The following is an 18051-nucleotide window of genomic DNA, read 5'->3' on the forward strand; positions in this document are numbered from 1 at the left end:
CTCTGAGTTGATAAAATGATACTTTTGACTGACTGATAAAATGATAAAATGATATATGTTAGGTTTATTGCATAGAATGATAGTTTTGCCGGATAGAATGATACTCTGAGTTGATAAAATGAAATTTTTGACTGATAAAATGATATATGTTAGGTTTAATGCATAGAATTATAGTTTTGCCGGATAGAATGATACCCTGAGTTGATAAAATGATACTTTTGACTGATAAAATGATAATTAAATAAGATTTTACGTTTTTAAATGAGCGAAATTTGTATATCATGGGAAATAAGATTTTACGTATAACTGAACCTCATACATACGTGTAACTGAACCTCATACATCTGTATATCATGGGAAATAAGATTTTACGTATTTAAATGAGCAAAATTTGGATACGTAAATTTTATCATGAGCGAAATTCAGAAATTAAATAAGCGAAATGACATATTTACCCTCTGCGCCTTTTTTATGAAGGAAAGCTAAGTTTGAATCTAGACCACGTGATTTTAAAAATGTGTGGTTCAGATTTAGTTATAGGGTTATTACGGAAATTTGGGTTATCATTATAATGCACCCCTAGATGTATATGTGTGTTAATTTAGAAATTAACAAAAATACAGCTAGGAAATTCATATTTAGAGTTTGGGAGGAGGCATTAGCCATGAAGAAGCATTTATAAAATCAAGGCTGATAAATGGCTTAGCTTCTTCTTCTTTAAGCTGCTTAGCAAATGTTACACGCCCCTCAAAGTTTGATCCAGGTCCTTCATTTTTAAATTCTCCAAAAAACACAGTTCTGCACACATTTAACATAGATTGCATTAGTTTCATTCTTTTTTGTTAGGTCCAAATCTAACTCCATATTGTTAGAAAAAGGAAAAGATATTAGCTTGGAGATCAAGAAACGTGTTAGCTTGGATGACAAGAAACATATTAGCTTGGAGGCTAAGAAATACATTAGCTTGGTGCCCAAGAATACTTGAAGCACAAGTTTTGTAATACCTTATATATAATGGTGTCATATTATTGAAGAAGCTAACCAAGTCATCTATCAAAATGTAGTCTTCAAAGTTCTTCGAGGTTCTTTAATTTTAGTATTTACATTTCCGCATTTCAATTCTATTATTCAATATGGTATCAGAGCAGGATCGATCACGGGATTGATCGTTGTCTCTATAGCCAAAGCCAAGATAATTTCAAAAAATAAATAAATAAAAACCTTGAATTTCAATCCCAATAGCCAAAACAAAATACCAATATCTAGCCATATCTATCCAAAAAAAAAAGGGTCTAATCTCTCCAAATTTGGAATTTTAGTTTGTGTTTTTATTTAGTTATGTAATTGGGAAATTTGGTTTTTTCTCAAAATGGATGAATGATGACCGGCTCTGTTTTCTACCCTAAATCAAAACAAATGTGTAAAATTCATAGAAGAGTTGGAGATTGGCACCATCGAGAAGATGATGGAAACTTCCAAGGAGAAGCCCGTTTGAGCAAATTCCGCTGAGAAAGAGGCGGAGAAACCCACTGTAGGGGAAGGAGGCGAAGTAGTTGACAAATTTTCCGGCAGAGGAGGAGAGGAAGTACCCTGCCGGACGGGATGGAGCCGCCAAGAGGGCGATAAGATCATAGAGGAAATACCCTACTGGAACAGATGGAGTCGCCAGGTTTTCCCAAGCCACGAGAAGAAGGCTGACTGCAGATCGGGAACGCTAAGAAGTGAGAAGGCTGAGAAGTGCAGCTGATGGGAGGAGTAGTAAGGGTCGCTGCTGAAGAAGTGTTGATCGGCGCAAGAAGCTAACGATGGAGGAAAGAGGAGAAGGCACACCGAGAAAAGGCAGCGCTAAGGAACGTCCGTCCGAGAGGGAGAATCACTACAGTGACGCCGCACAGCCGTTGAGGCGAGGGAGAGAGAATGTCGATGAAGAGGAACTCGCTGCCAAAAGATGATGTTGAAGGAACAACCACAGAAAAAATCCAATGCTGATCCTCGAGAAAGAGTGAGGAATCATCCAGCCGAGGGGGAGAGAACTGCCATAGCCGAATGATTCCAACTAAGAAGAAGACTGCACGTCGTCGATAGAAGAAAAGCAAGCAGGCACCGGTCCGACAGAAGGTAAGGCCAGAGAGGCCGCATGTCATCCGCCGATATGGTGAGAAGATGAAAGGCCAGTGGCCAACCCCGAGCAACCACGCCCGGAGAAGAAGGCTAACTGTAACCGAAAAGAAATCAACAGTTGTCATGATAAGAAGAAGTTCACGGTTTGTCCGGCCGAGGGGGAGAGGAAGAATGCGACCGAACAACTCCTCTCCAAATCTATGATGGTCGTGAAGGCCAAAGGCCAAAGATGACCGATGATGAGAGGGCGAGAAAGCTGCAAAGGCGCAACCCACACGTCGATGAGTCGCTATGCCTTGATAGAAAATTGATGAATCAATTAATGACTGGAGAAGTCTCACCATTAGGAAGTGAATAGGCGTCGGAGGGACGAGAAGATGCCGCCGGAGGACAGTTTTTCCTCGGGGACGAGAGAAGAGGAAGGAGACACTACGTCTTCTTCATTGTCAGGGTTTCCCGAATGGAAAAGTAAATTTGGGCCTAGTGGTTATTAGGCTCAAGAAAGAAAAGAAATGAAAATAATGGGCTCATAGTTTGAGCTGGAATGGGCCGAGAATGGTCTAAAAAAGGCTCCTGGATACGAGCTAAAACTATCTACGATAGCTCCTGGATATGAGCAAAAACTGTCTAAGATGGCTCCTAAATACGAGTAAAAACTGTCTAGATTAGCTCCACGACAAGATTCAAAACTATCCAAAATGGCTCGTGGATATGAGTTAAAACTATCTAAGATGGCTCATAGATACGAGCTAAAACTGTCTAGGTGGCTCCCGGATATATGAGCAAAAATTGTCTAAGTTGGCTCTTGACACGAGCAAAAACTATCATAAAAAAATTGAAGAGCTCCTTGATAAGAGCCTAAACTTTCAATGAAGAAAAATGAAGCAGCTCCTCAGACTTGAAAATTGAAGATCGTGCAAGTTAAGTATCGAAAGATTCGATACTCAACTTGAAGGGGAGTGTTGGAATGAAGAAATCAATTAAGAGAAAATTAAGGAACCAAGACAGTCAACTCAAGAAGCTTTGAAGATGTTCTTTGTAAATTGAGTATCGGAGATCCCACTACTCAATTTGAGGGTAGTGTTAGAAAAAGGAAAAGATATTAGCTTGGAGATCAAGAAACGTGTTAGCTTGGAGGACAAGAAACATATTAGCTTGGAGGCTAAGAAATACATTAGCTTGGTGCCCAAGAATACTTGGAGCACAAATTTTGTAATACCCTATATAATGATGTCATATTATTGAAGAAACAAACCAAGCCATCTATCAAAATGTAGTCTTCAAAGTTCTTCGATGTTCTTTAATTTTAGTAATTACATTTCTGCATTTCAACTCTATTATTCAACACATATGATATAATCTTGTATATATGCCTTCATGATACAATAAGTTACACACATACATGTTCGGCCATATATCATGATATAGGTCTAACTGTTTTGGGGTAAACATTGTAGTTTTTGCATATGACATTTATAACTTAATTATACCATAATACTTTAACTATAAGTACCCTTAATTTGAGTATGCACACAAATTTTCGAAATTTACCCCAAAGAACCAAACACACAAACTGAACTTGAAATTCATGGATAAATCACAAACCTAAAATTTAAAAGACAATAATTCATTCCGCTCACATTTTATTATAATGTAATGGTACCTGTTATTGTTGGGATCCTTATTGTTGGACCATCCTTGAGGGTTGACCACGTCGCTGAGAAAGGAGTTAGCGAAGACCACCCTTGCATAGGGATACCACGCTCTACCTAAGAATGCAATTTGGCCTGACCCAGTCACAGAGCAATGGACGAACACATAACCCGTTGCCTCTTCATCGCTCGACCTCTGTTGTGCTGTTATGTATGCAATTCGATCTCCAGGAATAACATGTATCTCCGAGTTCTATGGATACCAAATTATATATATAGTCATATCTTTATCAATCAATGATTGAGAAGTGGTTAACTCTTACTAGATAAATAGATTTGCCGCGTCCAAATATGAAATCGATAGTCCCCTCAATATAGCAATCTTTGAAGAAATGTCTCCCTCTATAATCGCATACAGTGTCTTGATATCCATAGAATTTGCAGTTATAGAATGCTGAAGCGTCTCCGCCTACTCTCACGGCCACCGCCTGAGCTCCCTCCCTCATTCCGTCTGGCCTTGGTGCAGAATTCTTGCAATTACAATATTTTGTAAGAGTTTTAATGCAAAACTGGTAAAATATAAAAAAAAACAAATGTAATTGATGTAGTATTGGTGAAGAGTGAAACATATATTATTACTAATGGAATCTGTGGTAATAATAAAGATTCCAAAAATAGAAAGTTGACTAATTTTGTAGAATGGACTAAAATAATAAAGGAAGATAGAAGGAATATTAAATTTTGATATATACTCCTTCCGTCCCAATAAATATGAAACATTTAGTTTTCAATATGATTTTTATGTAGTATTGTTTTGTGAGTTAATGAAGAGAGAGTAAAGTAAGAGAGATGAAAATGTAAAGAGTGTTGTTTCAATTTTAGCAAACATTTTATTTTTAATGGGACAATTAAAAAAGGAAAACATTTTATTTTTAATGGGACAGAAGGAGTAGCATACTAACCACTACTTTCAAATTGACGCCATAAAAATTGGCGGCATCGGCGATCAAGGTTGCGGAATCGATGGTGCCGTACGTTTTCGCAGTGCCGTTGAAAACCAAAACCGGCATGTTGTCGGGGTCTCCCAGCAACGTAATGAATGGCTTATCCTTACCGATAGTTATCTTTTCAGTATAATTCCTGATGGGGTACGTACTAAACAAGCCCAATAGCAGTGACGGCCCATCAGCCCAAAGCCCAAGGAAGAGTATCAGTTCGGCATTACCAAAGAGTTCGGCCCCAGCCTACAGTTCGGTAAAAGCCGACCAATCAAGCTCTACTCTCAGATCGGCAAAAGCTGCTCGGCAATAGTTCAGCAGTTCGGTCTCAGTATTCAACCGAACTGGGAGATAGTGGACTCATGCAGAACCTCCACGACCTCCACTACACGATCTATTTAGTGGTGTCAACTCATGCAGGATCTCATGCAGAATAGCGGACCAAACAAAGAGATAGTGGACCCATGCAGGATCTCATGACCTCCACGACATCCACGACCTAATTAGTGATGATGTAAGCCACGACCTAATTAGTGATGATGTAAGCCACGACCTAATTAGTGATGATGTAAGCCACGACCTAGTTAGTGGTGATGCAAGCCACGATCTTAGTTCAATGTATAAATAGAACTTAGATCAGATAGACTGGAGGAAAAAAAAGCTCTCTAGACATCGAAGATCATATAGCAAGTCTGTATTTGTAAGCTGTAAACCAGATCAAGCAATACAATCTTGCCCTCCTTTCTTCCCGTGGACGTAGATTTACCTCAGTAAATCGAACCACGTAATTCCTTGTGTCGTGATCTATATTTTCTTTTATCCGCATTTGTCACCATCAAAAATTCGCCCAATCATCACTGGCGCCGTCTGTGGGAAACAGAGAACCAAATCTGTGATAAAAGCGAGTTTTTGATCCTCTTCCACCAAAAAAATGCATACCAGATCACATAACACCCATAATACCGTTCGTGATAACCATGAGGAAGCTAGTCCAGCCCGCAGGTCTGGAAAACAGCCTCGGGAGAAATCTACTTCCAGTTCTCACGGAGAAGGAACAAGCCGCTCAAAGACTCATCGCACCGAGTCTTCCCAGCAGCCCGATTTGAACGAGGCTGTCAAGTTGTTTTTGGCCGAGAAGCAGGAAGAGTTCTTAATTTTCCTGCAAAAGGGCCAAAAGCCGGAGACGAAAACGGTGGATTCTCCCTCCTCATCCAGACATGAAAGTCACTACCGCAAGTAGTGCCGTGTCTTCCAGGAAGAAGAATCCTCAACCCCGACATGTTCATGTTCCTCCTCGGTACCGGAATCACAGGAGAACTCCATCTCCTCCATACCGAAGAGATGTCGGGTTCGCCATGTACGGAGCATTGAAGACTCCGTTCTCGGACGATATCACCCGAACTCCCTTGCCACAGAACTACCGAACTCCGTCGATGACTTATGACGGGTTAGTGAATCCTCATGACTTCCTGGGACGCTATCAGTATAACATGGCGAACCAGGGTCTCAATGAGGTCCATATGTGCAAGCTGTTTCCCGAGCTGCTTATCGGGAACGCAAGAAGGTGGTTCGATAGCCTCCCCCAAGGCAGCATTAGATCTTACCGAGATCTAATGGATGCTTTCCACAGGAGGTTCTTTCAGAAAGCGGAAGCCCGAATCACTTCGGCTCAGCTGCTTTCTATACGTCAAGGTCGCGACGAAAAGATCAGCGACTTTATGACGAGATTCCACAAGGAATGCCTACAAGTAGATGATCTCAATGATCTACTTGTCATTTCGGCATTCCAAAATGGAATCCTGCCCGGAGCTCTCTACAGAAAGCTCGTGGAATGCAGTCCGCAAACAGCTCAAGAGATGTGGGACATTGCGGACCAGTTCTCCCGTGCCGATGAGGCAGACCGTCGCAAACGGTCTTTAGACAGCTCATCCCGAGGAGACAGGAGGAAGCCCGATCATAGCGATCAGGGACATCCTCGCCGAACTCCTTTTGGCGATCAGGGACATCCTCGCCGAACTCCTTTTGAAAGGATTCAAAGGACTCCGGTGCAAGACCGATTGGGGCCACGTCTCAATCCTGAGAAGCCGCCCGCTCAGTTCGTACCATTGAACAAGTCGAGAGCGGAAATTTTCGAACTGCATTCCGATATGTTCGAAAAACCAAAGCGGATGGCAAAATCGGCCGCGCGTCGACCTCAGGATCAATATTGCTCCTTCCATCAAGACCACGGTCACGATACCGAGGAGTGCCGACATTTGGCTGCAGGTATTGATGCTCTTGTGAAAGCAGGGACGTTAAAAAAATACCAAAGCAAGCAGCCGAAAAAGAACAAAAAGCAGAGAGGTGCGAACTGCGCTCCTCAGGATCCGAAAAAGCAACAGGACCCCGAAGACGATGACGAGCTGCAATATGATGGAGTAATCCTGACTATTGATGCTCTCCCTGCCGGGAAGACTAAATCGTCCCTGAAGTCAGAGCGCAGAGGCTTCAATCGAGAGGAGCCAACGCATAAAAGGCTGAAGCAGGACGAAGTGATTACATTTTCAGATGCAGATCCCGTCCCGGCCATCTCTCCTCATCAAGACGCTATTGTCATCCAAGCCGGAGTGGCAAACAAACTGATCCACAGAGTGTTTGTGGATACCGGAGCGTCAGTCAGCATTCTTTTTAAAGAATGTTTCGATAAACTAGAAGTAGATCCAGCTCGGCTCAGTCCGGCTCCACTTCCCCTGAAAAGTTTCGCCCAGGAGGACACCCGCCCTGAAGGTATTATCAGCCTTCCGATCACGGTGGGAAAAGCGCCTACAAGCTCCAGTACGATGATCGAGTTCTTTGTGGTAAAAGCTCGGTCCCCGTACAACATCATCTTGGGAAGAGACTGGCTCAACGCAGTTCGGGCCGTTTGCTCTACTTATCACCTCACCATCAAGATTCCCACTAAAGGTGGGATAGCGGTCATCCGAGGTGATCAAAAGAGAGCAAAAGAGTGTCTGCAGATTGCGCTTAAAAGTGCCGAGCAATCAGATCGGCATCATCAAGCATAGCAATCACAGCAGCCGGAGTCAGAGGCAAGCGAAATGACCGAAGTCACACTAGAGTCGAACTCAATGACCGTTCAGTTATACGAAGATGATCCATCCAGAATGGTCAAGATCGGTTTCGCGGGAACGCCTCTACTCCGGGAAAAGACCATCCAGCTCCTCAAGGAGTACAAAGATGTCTTTGCATGGTCTCCGTTGGACATGACCGGAGTGCCCCCTGAGGTAATCACTCATCGGTTAAATATTGATCCTTCAGTCCGGCCTATAAAACAGAAGCAAAGACTCTTTGCGGCAGAAAGAAATCAAGTCATCCATGACGAAGTCCGCCAATTACTGAAAGCGGATGTATTATTCGAGGTGAAATATCCTTCTTGGGTGGCCAATCCTGTGATGATCAAGAAAAAAGAAGGAGGATGGCGGATGTGCATAGATTTTACCGATCTAAACAAGCACTGTCCTAAAGATTGCTATCCCCTTCCGAACATAGATAAAAAAGTAGAAGCTTTGATCGGCTTCGAAATTTTCTGTTTTCTTGATTTATACAAAGGCTACCACCAAGTTTTAATGGATGAGAATGATGCTTCAAAAACGGCTTTCATTACTGACTTCGGCATCTTTGCTTATAAAAAGATGCCATTCGGTTTAAAGAATGCCGGAGCCACATATCAAAGGATGGTAGATAAGCTTTTTCGGCATTTGATCGGAAAAGAGGTTGAAGTGTATGTTGACGACATAGTCGTCAAAAGCAGAAGCACTTCAGAGTACGAAGACAACCTCAAATCCACTCTCGACGTGCTCAAAAAAGCCAACCTCAAACTCAATTCCCAAAAATGTACCTTTTTGGTAGATTCGGGAAAGTTTCTGGGTTGTTGGGTTTCAAAGGACGGACTCAAGGCAAATCCCTCAAAAATTCAAGTTGTTCAGAACATGGCGATGCCGAAGTCCATACATGATGTGCAAAGGCTAACTGGATGTCTAGCCGCACTGAATAGATTCCTTTCCCAAGCAGCCGAAAAGCAACTGCCGTTCTTCAAAGTGTTGAAAAAGGCACCAAAGTTTGAGTGGGGAGCCGAGCAGAAAAAGGCTTTTGACGAGCTCAAAAGTTATTTAGCCAAGCTTCCAATTCTCTCTGCTCCAACAGATGCCGAAGTGATATTCTTATACTTAGCGGCATCAGATCAAACCATTAGCGCGGTGCTTGTACGAGAAGAAGGCCTAAAGCAGCTTTCCATCTACTTTACAAGCCGAGCATTAAGAGGTCCAGAAACAAGGTATCAACCTCTGGAAAAAATTGCTCTGGCGTTAGTAAATGCAGCAAGGAGACTGCGGCTATACTTCTATGCTCACAAGGTATGCGTCTTAACCGATCTGCCACTTCGGCAAGTTTTGACCAAGCCAGAAGCATCAGGCAGAATCGCCAAATGGGCCATAGAGTTGGGAGAACACTCAATCGAATACCTACCTCGGAAAGCCATCAAGGGACAAGCCTTGGCAGATTTTCTTACAGAGGCAAAGTTCGATCAAGTAATCCCTGTCATTGCCGAACAGAAAAATTCTGCCAATACCGAACTAGCACAGCCCCTGGAATCCGAAGTAGAGCCGCCGGATTGCTGGAGCGGATTCGTAGATGGAGCTTCAAATAAAACGGGAAGTGGAGCTGGTATTCTACTTATCGCTCCCGACGGACACGAGGTAACTTATTCACTTCGGTTCTTGTTCCCAACCACTAATAACGAAGCCGAATACGAAGCTCTCCTTGCCGGACTCCAGCTAGCGCAAAGTCTATTTATCAAGTCTCTCAAAATCCATTGTGATTCACAAGTCATAGTGAATCACCTCTTGGGTACAAGTGAAGCCCGTGATGAGAGGATGAGGAAATACTTGGACAAAGCGCAAAGCATTAGCCGAAGTTTCTCTTATTTTCGGATAATCCGCATTCCCAGAGCGGAAAACAGCCGAGCAGATACTTTAAGTAAGTTAGCCTCATATCCAAGCTCAAAGGTGGAGGAATTGATGCACCGAAGCATTGATGAAGCTGAGGTACATTCAGTAGCCAGCTCGCCGAACTGGATGACGCCGATCTTACAGTATCTAGATCAAGGACAACTGCCCGAGGATAAGAGAGAAGTTCGGAAAATCACATGCCGAGCACTTCGGTACGAACTTCATGGAGGAGTCCTATACAGAAAGTCCTACCTTCAGCCGTTATTGCGATGTGTAGGGCCAGAAGAGACGGACTACATCCTTAGAGAAGTTCATGAAGGATCTTGCGGTAGCCACATCGGAGCTAGAGCTTTAGCTAAAAAAGTTCTGAGATGGGGGTATTATTGGCCAACTTTGGTACAAGAAGCAGTGCAGCTCGTCAAGACATGTACGAAGTGCCAAATCCATGCAAATATCCCAAGGATGCCGCAGACCGATCTATGTGCTATGCAAAGCCCTTGGCCTTTTATGCAATGGGGCATAGACATAGTAGGACCACTACCACAAGCTCCTCGGCAAATGAAATTCCTTATCGTTGCCGTGGATTACTTCACGAAGTGGGTGGAGGCTGAACCATTAGCTACGATAACGAGCTCGAAGGCATTGGATTTCGTCTGGAAGAACATAGTGTGCCGATTTGGCATACCCCACATCCTCATTTCGGATAATGGGACTCAGTTCACCGACAAGACATTCAAGAATTGGTGCCAAGAGCTGAATATTCAACAGCGGTTCACTTCGGTCTCCCACCCACAAGCAAACGGACAAACGGAGGTAACAAACCGTATCTTGGTAAAAGGGTTAAAAGCTCGGTTAGAACAAGCCAAAGGACAATGGGTAGAAAATCTCCCTCAAGTCCTATGGTCCTACCGAACTACACCCAAAACCTCCAACGGTGAAACTCCGTACAGTCTGGTGTACGGCACTGAAGCCGTGATTCCGGTTGAGATCGGCGTACCCAGTCCCCGAACTCTAAATTTCTCCTCAGAAATGAATGATGACGGACTAAGAGCCGAACTAGATCTGGCCGAAGAAAGAAGAGAATTGGCCTGCATAAAAGCAGCCAAGTACAAGGAGCAAGTAGCCCGGTATTATAACCAAAGGGTGAAAAAGCTGCAATTTCAAGTGGGAGATCTCGTCTTGAGAAACAACGAAGTAAGCCGAGCAGAAAAGCTGGGCAAACTCGAACCCACATGGGAAGGTCCGTATCGGGTGTCAGAAGTCCTCGGCAAAGGGTCTTACAAATTGACTCACGTGTCAGGAGAACAAGTACCCCGAACATGGCACATTTCCAACCTCAAGAAGTTCCATTTGTAAGAGACAGTCCGGTCAGTCAGTCTTGTGTCTAGTTCGGTCCTAGAGGTATATGCTTTCTTTGTTTTTTACTTGTTCTTTGTGCTTGTTTTATAAAAGTTTAAAATCTTGTTCGTCCTTTTTATTTGTCTATGTGCGTTTTGTCTGTCTATGTGCGTGTCGTCTCTTACAAATGTTACTGAGGTATCTTGTTCTTCGAAGGCTGATCCCCTTTTTAGAACATATATAAGCCAACGATTGTGAGTCCAAGCTTCTAAGGAGGATACAAGACCACAATTCAGCTTAAGAAACAAGCAGTTCGTCTGAAACGAACTGCAACAAAGGGAAAGTCCGATCCACGCGATAAAACTCGCCGAATTAGGACAAGGGAAAGTCCGATCCCCAAATTAGGACAAGGGAAAGTCCGATCCGAGCGATAAAACTCGCCAAATTAGGACACAAGCTTAGTCCGGTCAAAGAAATTTACTTCATAAGACCAAAGACGAGTCCGGTCAAAGAAGTTTACTTCATAAGACCAAAGACGAGTCCGGTCAAAGAAGTTTATTTCATAAGACCGAGGACCAAGTCCGGTCAAAGAAGTTTACTTCATAAGACCAAAGACGAGTCCGGTCAAAGAAGCTTACTTCATAAGACCGAGGACGAGTCCGGTCAAAGAAGTTTACTTCATAAGACCGAGGACGAGCACGATGAAATTTTTCCGCTGAGCTGTAAATACGCAGTGATAGAAGCGAAATGAAAATTTCATTTATTAAATCTTGTTCGGCATATAATTCTGCTGCCCTACGAGAAGGCGTTACGCCATTACAAAGGACTATTCTACTGTCCATGGTTGCTAAAGTTGAGCCATCTATTCACAAAGTCCTCGTGAAACCGAGTTCGGCCATTCCGGGCAGCTGAAGAATAAGCAGGTCGATGAGATGCTCTAATCGACCTACCGCTTCTTCCCTGAGCCCGGGAAGCTCTAGCACCTCGGCGGCGAAGAGTCTCTTCACGAATCATTTGCCGATCTTGCTCACTCATAGTCACCGCTCCTCTGCGAACTTCAGTCCGTCCTCATCTTGACGTCTCCGGTTGTTCCTGAGTTCGTTGCTGACTTGGAGTAGGGTTTTGAGCAAGTGAATCAGAGGTTTGAGCTGGAGTGCGACCATCTGTTGGCGGGAAATGCCTAAGGAATCTCTCGATTGAGGGACGCCGGGAAAGAATGATGTCGTACCGAGAAGCCCAGCGCCGCAATGATTTCACGACTTGTTGGCAAGCCGAGCTCTCCAGCGCATTGTTCCTCCGGAGTACATGATATTCCTCCCACAGTTCGTCAACTCGTTCCTGAACTTCAGAGATGGTCATTCCCACGCGCCTGCAGATGAAATCCTCATACGCAGTCCTCTCAGCGACGGCAGTATTCAGCTCGGCCTCCAGATCCTTCCTTATGGACTCTAAGTCCTTATTGTCGGACTCCAGCTTCACTAAACAAGCCAAGAGTTCGTCATTCTTCATCTGGTCAGCTATGGCTTTTTTCTCAGCTTCGTCTAAAGCGGAAGAGTACAGCCGCTTCCAGTGAAGTACCTCCAGCTCCTTAAGAGTTAAGAATACAAAGCAGCTATGTCAGTTCGGCATTTCAGTTTACTGAGCAGGTAGTAAACCACAACAGGAGTAAAAGAGAGTACGAAAAGCTATACGAAGACACAAGTGTAGAAAGAAGAATTTTTTCATTCATAAGAAAAAAAATTTTTACACGAGGGCTTCAAGGCCATTTTACAAGAAGGAAGAAACTAAACTAAGAGAAGGGAGGCGAAATCATACTCCGCCAGCTTCGTCTCCGGCTCCTCGGTGAGTTTCAGCTTCCTTCTCCTTGTTTGCCTCAGCTTCAGCCTCGGCCTCCCTGCTCCCCCCAGCCTGCTCGGTGCCCCCATCACCGATCAGCAGCACCTCTTGCTCGGCCTGCCCGTCTCCGGTCTGCTGATCAAGCTGCTCGGTCTCACCCTCTCCGTGGAAAATTGGAGCGGGTGAAACTGGCCCTAAGGAGGCAAAGATAGCCTCCATATTCTCGTCCCGGTCAGCTCGGCAACTACGAACTCGGTCAGCAGAAAGCAGGACCGAGGACGAAGCAAGCTCCTCAAGGAGCGGCAGACTCTGGAGACGAGCTGCTATCTCTCGGCCGTACAGCGGCAGGACGACTTCGGGCCCCTGCTCGGCATTATCGGTCATCAGTTTCAGCAGATCACCGACAAAGGCCGAAAATTGATTGCTCAGAAAGAGTTTCTCCGCGAAAGCACGGAGAACCTCCCCTTGGGCAACCACGGCGGCAGCATCCCTCCGTTTCGTCTGCTCTCGCTGGATGATGAGCTGGTTTTTGGCAAACTGGGCTTCATCCTGGGCCGAGATCCTAGCAGCTCTGGCCTTCTCAAAGTCTGCCTTAGCCTGTTCGGCCTGGTGACGAGCAGCCGCCAACTTCCTCTGCATCTCAGCATAATCGTTGGACGCTTTGGAGAGTTCAACGGCGACGAGCTTGGAGAGCATATCGTTCCTCTGAAAATGGAAAAAGGAAAAAGTCAACCGAGGGGCCACAAAAAATACAGGAAAAAAGCAAGGCCAGAAAATCAAGAAGAGAATTCACCTCGGCGAAGTCCGTGGGCCATAAAAAGGGCTCACAGATATGTTCCGAAGGAGGCGCCAAGACCACGTCTTTCTCTGGCGCTCTTGGGGGTTTCTGAATCCTCCCCTTCCCCCTTGCCGAAGTCGACTCCGGCTTCTTTGGATCCGAAGAGGTCTTTTGCCTCTTCGGATTCTTCTCGGCATCAGGCGCCGAGCTGGTAGCCTTCTGTTTCTCCGGCTCCTTAAGCTCGGAGGATTTGCGGCTAATCTTATTTAGCAAGTTCACTGCCAAAAAGCAAGAAAGCAAGGTTAGTTTTCGCCACAAAAGCAGTAAGGCACAAAAAAGAAGTCCTCACCCTCAGTCTCTTCGTCCGAAGACGAGGAGTCGAACACGAAGTCGCCCTTGACGAGCTCAGACTCCAGGTACTGCTTCCTAATCATAGGAATCTTATTGAGCTCGCCCTCGAGCTCGTCCAACGGTTCTAACCGAGGATGAGGAATAACGGACTTCGGCCCTCTCCAGGAAAAGTCCGAAGCCGAAGTCCTATTATAAAAAAAGAAACGATTTTGCCATTTCGGCCATTTGGTTTTACAAAAGGCTCTAAAGGGCTGTAAAGGGATCAAGTAAAACCAAGATCCCTTCCTCTTAAACTGGAAGAAATTAAGGATTGCCCTCAGAGACAGATCCTTATCTAGCCTACGCAGTTCGGCAGCAAAGGCCGATAAGTGCCTCCAAGAATTCGGAGTCACCTGACCTAAAGGGAGTTGGAAAAAATCAAGAAGCTCTACAAAAGGTGGGGGAAGAGGGAAACGAAGCCCGCATCCTAAGCAGGCTTCGTAAACGGTGGCATAACCCTCCGGCGGCGAGTTAGCCCTATGATCGTCGTCGGGAATCACCACCTTCCCCCCGGGAAGAAGATATTTTCCGTGTAGGGATATCACAGTGTCCTTACTCAAGATGCTGTGAAAGTATTCTACGGTCTTCTCCCCGGACTCTTTCCGGCTAGAAGATCCCTTACCCCCTTTCCTACCACTACCTGACTCAGAAGAAGAAGAAGAAGACATGGTTCTTACTCTTTGAAAGTCTGAAGAAATTCTGAAGAAATTCTTGAAAGCGGAAGGAAATTTTTACGCAAAAGAGAGAGAATGCAGAAGAAGCAATAGCAAAAGTGTTCAAATGATGAAGAAAGGACGTATTTATCAGATTCGGAGAAGATTTCAAAATCATCGCACCGTTTCGAATCCCACCTTTTCAGGATTCAACGGCCGGATTTTACTGTCGCATTTAATGCAGTCACGCGCAAGGCACGTCCCCTGACGTCAGCCTCCCCCGTACCTTTATCCAGAATGCCGAAGTGACTCGCTTCGCCGAAGTGATTCACTTCGCTTTTCGGGGGGGTAGTGATGGGGTACGTACTAAACAAGCCCAATAGCAGTGACGGCCCATCAGCCCAAAGCCCAAGGAAGAGTATCAGTTCGGCATTACCAAAGAGTTCGGCCCCAGCCTACAGTTCGGTAAAAGCCGACCAATCAAGCTCTACTCTCAGATCGGCAAAAGCTGCTCGGCAATAGTTCAGCAGTTCGGTCTCAGTATTCAACCGAACTGGGAGATAGTGGACTCATGCAGAACCTCCACGACCTCCACTACACGATCTATTTAGTGGTGTCAACTCATGCAGGATCTCATGCAGAATAGCGGACCAAACAAAGAGATAGTGGACCCATGCAGGATCTCATGACCTCCACGACATCCACGACCTAATTAGTGATGATGTAAGCCACGACCTAATTAGTGATGATGTAAGCCACGACCTAATTAGTGATGATGTAAGCCACGACCTAGTTAGTGGTGATGCAAGCCACGATCTTAGTTCAATGTATAAATAGAACTTAGATCAGATAGACTGGAGGAAAAAAAAGCTCTCTAGACATCAAAGATCATATAGCAAGTCTGTATTTGTAAGCTGTAAACCAGATCAAGCAATACAATCTTGCCCTCCTTTCTTCCCGTGGACGTAGATTTACCTCAGTAAATCGAACCACGTAATTCCTTGTGTCGTGATCTATATTTTCTTTTACCCGCATTTGTCACCATCAAAAATTCGCCCAATCATCAATTCCCGGGGCCAATCGACACCACCACGCGTTCCTTGTTCCCCGAGGGGATGCTGTTTAAGGCATCGGTTACCGTCTTGAAATCGCCACTACCGTCCACCCGGACATTGATCACCTTCTGAAAGCTTGAGGCATTGCCTACTGTGGTTTCGAACCAGCTTTCCCTCTGAGATTTATCGGCGGGAATCATGAATTGGCCGTCGTCGGACCAAACGATAGGAATGAAACAGAGAATCAAGAGGAGTGTATTCATGATAGTAATAGTACTATGCGACATTTTCATTTAGATACTATCTGCATGTCTTAGACAATTTTATTTTTGTCGTTTGGGTTAGTTTATAAGATATTTATATACTAGTGTTTTGTTTTTTCCGTTGAAAATTAGCATTTATGAAAATTTACAAACATGCATTTATCCCATGCAAACCATGGCAGTCCGTTTTTGAATTATTATTTACAAAAAAAATTCTTGAAAAATTGTATTTAAGATTTTTGAATCGAGGAAAAGCTACTAGAATGTATGGAGTAGTATTAAGCTTTGAGTCAAGCGTATGTATCTCATCGCCACTACTGCCACCGACTATATGCCTTTCGTTACAAAACCAACATAATATTGGAAAGTAAAATGTGAAAAACGAAATAAATAAAAAGTTTTATGGACTACATTGTATTAGACTAGAATGATTTCTCAAAATGGTTACACAATCTCTTAGAGCATTAGCAATAGAAGGGCCCTATCTTCCTTCAATGGAATGGCCCTCCCATTTCCATTTCATTTCCACAGCATCATTTATTTTGTTTTAAATTTGTAGCACTTATTTTTAATATGTTATCAAATTAAATAAATTTAAATACAAAAAAATATTAATATAGAAATCGTCGTTGTATTGCAAGAATGGAAAATAGAATACAACGAGAAAGGGAAAAAGAACCTACATTAAAAAAAATAAAATCACAAAAAAATAACAAATAAAAACCTAGAAATGATCATCATTAAAAAACACAAATACGAGTCAGACGTCGTCGTCGGCGTCGGAATGCAGACCCGGCTGTTTCTTCATCCTATTGATAGTTTTCCAGATGTTCGTCTTCACACGATCATCCAGTTCTTCTCGATCCAGCCTATAGAACTTATACAGCTGAGCGTAGCCGGCAATTATTACATCACCCTTCGGGTCCCCATCGGTCGACTGGGAGACGCTCCCCTGAGACTTCCCCTTCGCCGCTGCCTTCGCCGCTTTCACTCCCATTGGGCGCCGAGTAGTGGGTTGAACTACCTCAACCGACTCGGTGAAGTCGGTTGGTGTCGGACCGCTGCCGCTCAAACTCTGGGATCCAACGAGCTTCGTCCTCCTCGAGCCTTTCGCCACTGCCGCCTCAATTCCCACCCGAAATTTTTCTTGATCCTTCAGTTTCATGTAGGCTTCCGAGTGTTGGAACCCGGCGGTGTTGACGGTACTTAGTGTTGCCCACGGTTCCAAAGCCGGCGGTTCACGGTTCCAGTTCCGGTTTGAACCAGAACTGGACCGTGAGGCTATTTCACGGTTCCAGTTCCGGTTTGAAAACCAGCGGTTCTGTTCCGGTTCGGAACCGCCGGTTTTCCACCGGTTTACACTGTTCCGGTTCGAAAACCGGCGGTTTCACGGTTCGTTTTTTTTTGTAATTTGAAATTTGGACTTGTACAATAAATTTGAACAAGACAATGGATAATTTAAATTGAAATAAGACGAATAAGGTGAAAATGATATCAATTTTATTGAATTTGAGTTGTAACGGACAACGATACATTACAATTTACAATACATATACAAGTATACAACATACAACAATGTAATATAATTTACAAGTGTCGTCGGAACGTAAATATAAAAACATGAAATAGGGGGAAAAGGAAAAAAATTGAAAAGGGCTTGAGCTCAACTTAAACTTTAAAGTTAAACTTTTCAAATTTAAGTTGAGTTGCCTACGTATCCACAATTTTATTGAGGAATCAAAGCTCAGTAGTTCTCTTACCTTGCTTACCTTTTTGGTCGGCCGTGCTCACCATTCACCACCCCCTCCCCCCGTCATTGCTATTGTTGAGGGCTCTCGCTTCCGACCTCGTCATCGCCATCGGTGGAAAAGTCTTCACCATCACTCTCTACACGGAAGTCGAAATCCGGCTCTTGTGCTCTCATGTCCGCATTTGCCCAATCATCAAGTAACATAGTGGCTTCCATATTTTTAGCGGAGAGA

General features: G+C 44.2%; 1 protein-coding gene across 1 annotated transcript; it reads right to left on the reverse strand.

Annotated features, from left to right (window-relative positions):
* Window positions 1–638: 638 nt before the first annotated feature.
* Window positions 639–16069, reverse strand: LOC121810494 (pectinesterase 1-like). The gene is made up of 5 exons (XM_042211256.1): window positions 15823–16069; window positions 4736–4914; window positions 4097–4303; window positions 3785–4026; window positions 639–798 (listed from the first exon to the last, which is right to left on the reverse strand). Exons 1-5 carry the CDS (start codon window positions 16067–16069, stop codon window positions 639–641), a joined length of 1035 nt encoding a protein of 344 aa, XP_042067190.1.
* Window positions 16070–18051: the final 1982 nt, after the last annotated feature.

The sequence above is a fragment of the Salvia splendens genome, chromosome 7 (genome assembly GCF_004379255.2).
Source record: "Salvia splendens isolate huo1 chromosome 7, SspV2, whole genome shotgun sequence".
Taxonomy (NCBI): Eukaryota; Viridiplantae; Streptophyta; class Magnoliopsida; order Lamiales; family Lamiaceae; genus Salvia; species Salvia splendens.

Coding starts and splice junctions, on each gene's coding strand:
- LOC121810494 (XM_042211256.1), bottom strand. CDS start 16,069: ATGAATACACTCCTCTTGATTCTCTGTTTCATTCCTATCGTTTGGTCC. Junction 4,304..4,735: donor GCGTCAATTTGAAAGTAGTG/GTTAGTATGCTA, acceptor TGTAATTGCAAG/AATTCTGCACCAAGGCCAGA. Junction 4,027..4,096: donor GCGGCAAATCTATTTATCTA/GTAAGAGTTAAC, acceptor TGGTATCCATAG/AACTCGGAGATACATGTTAT.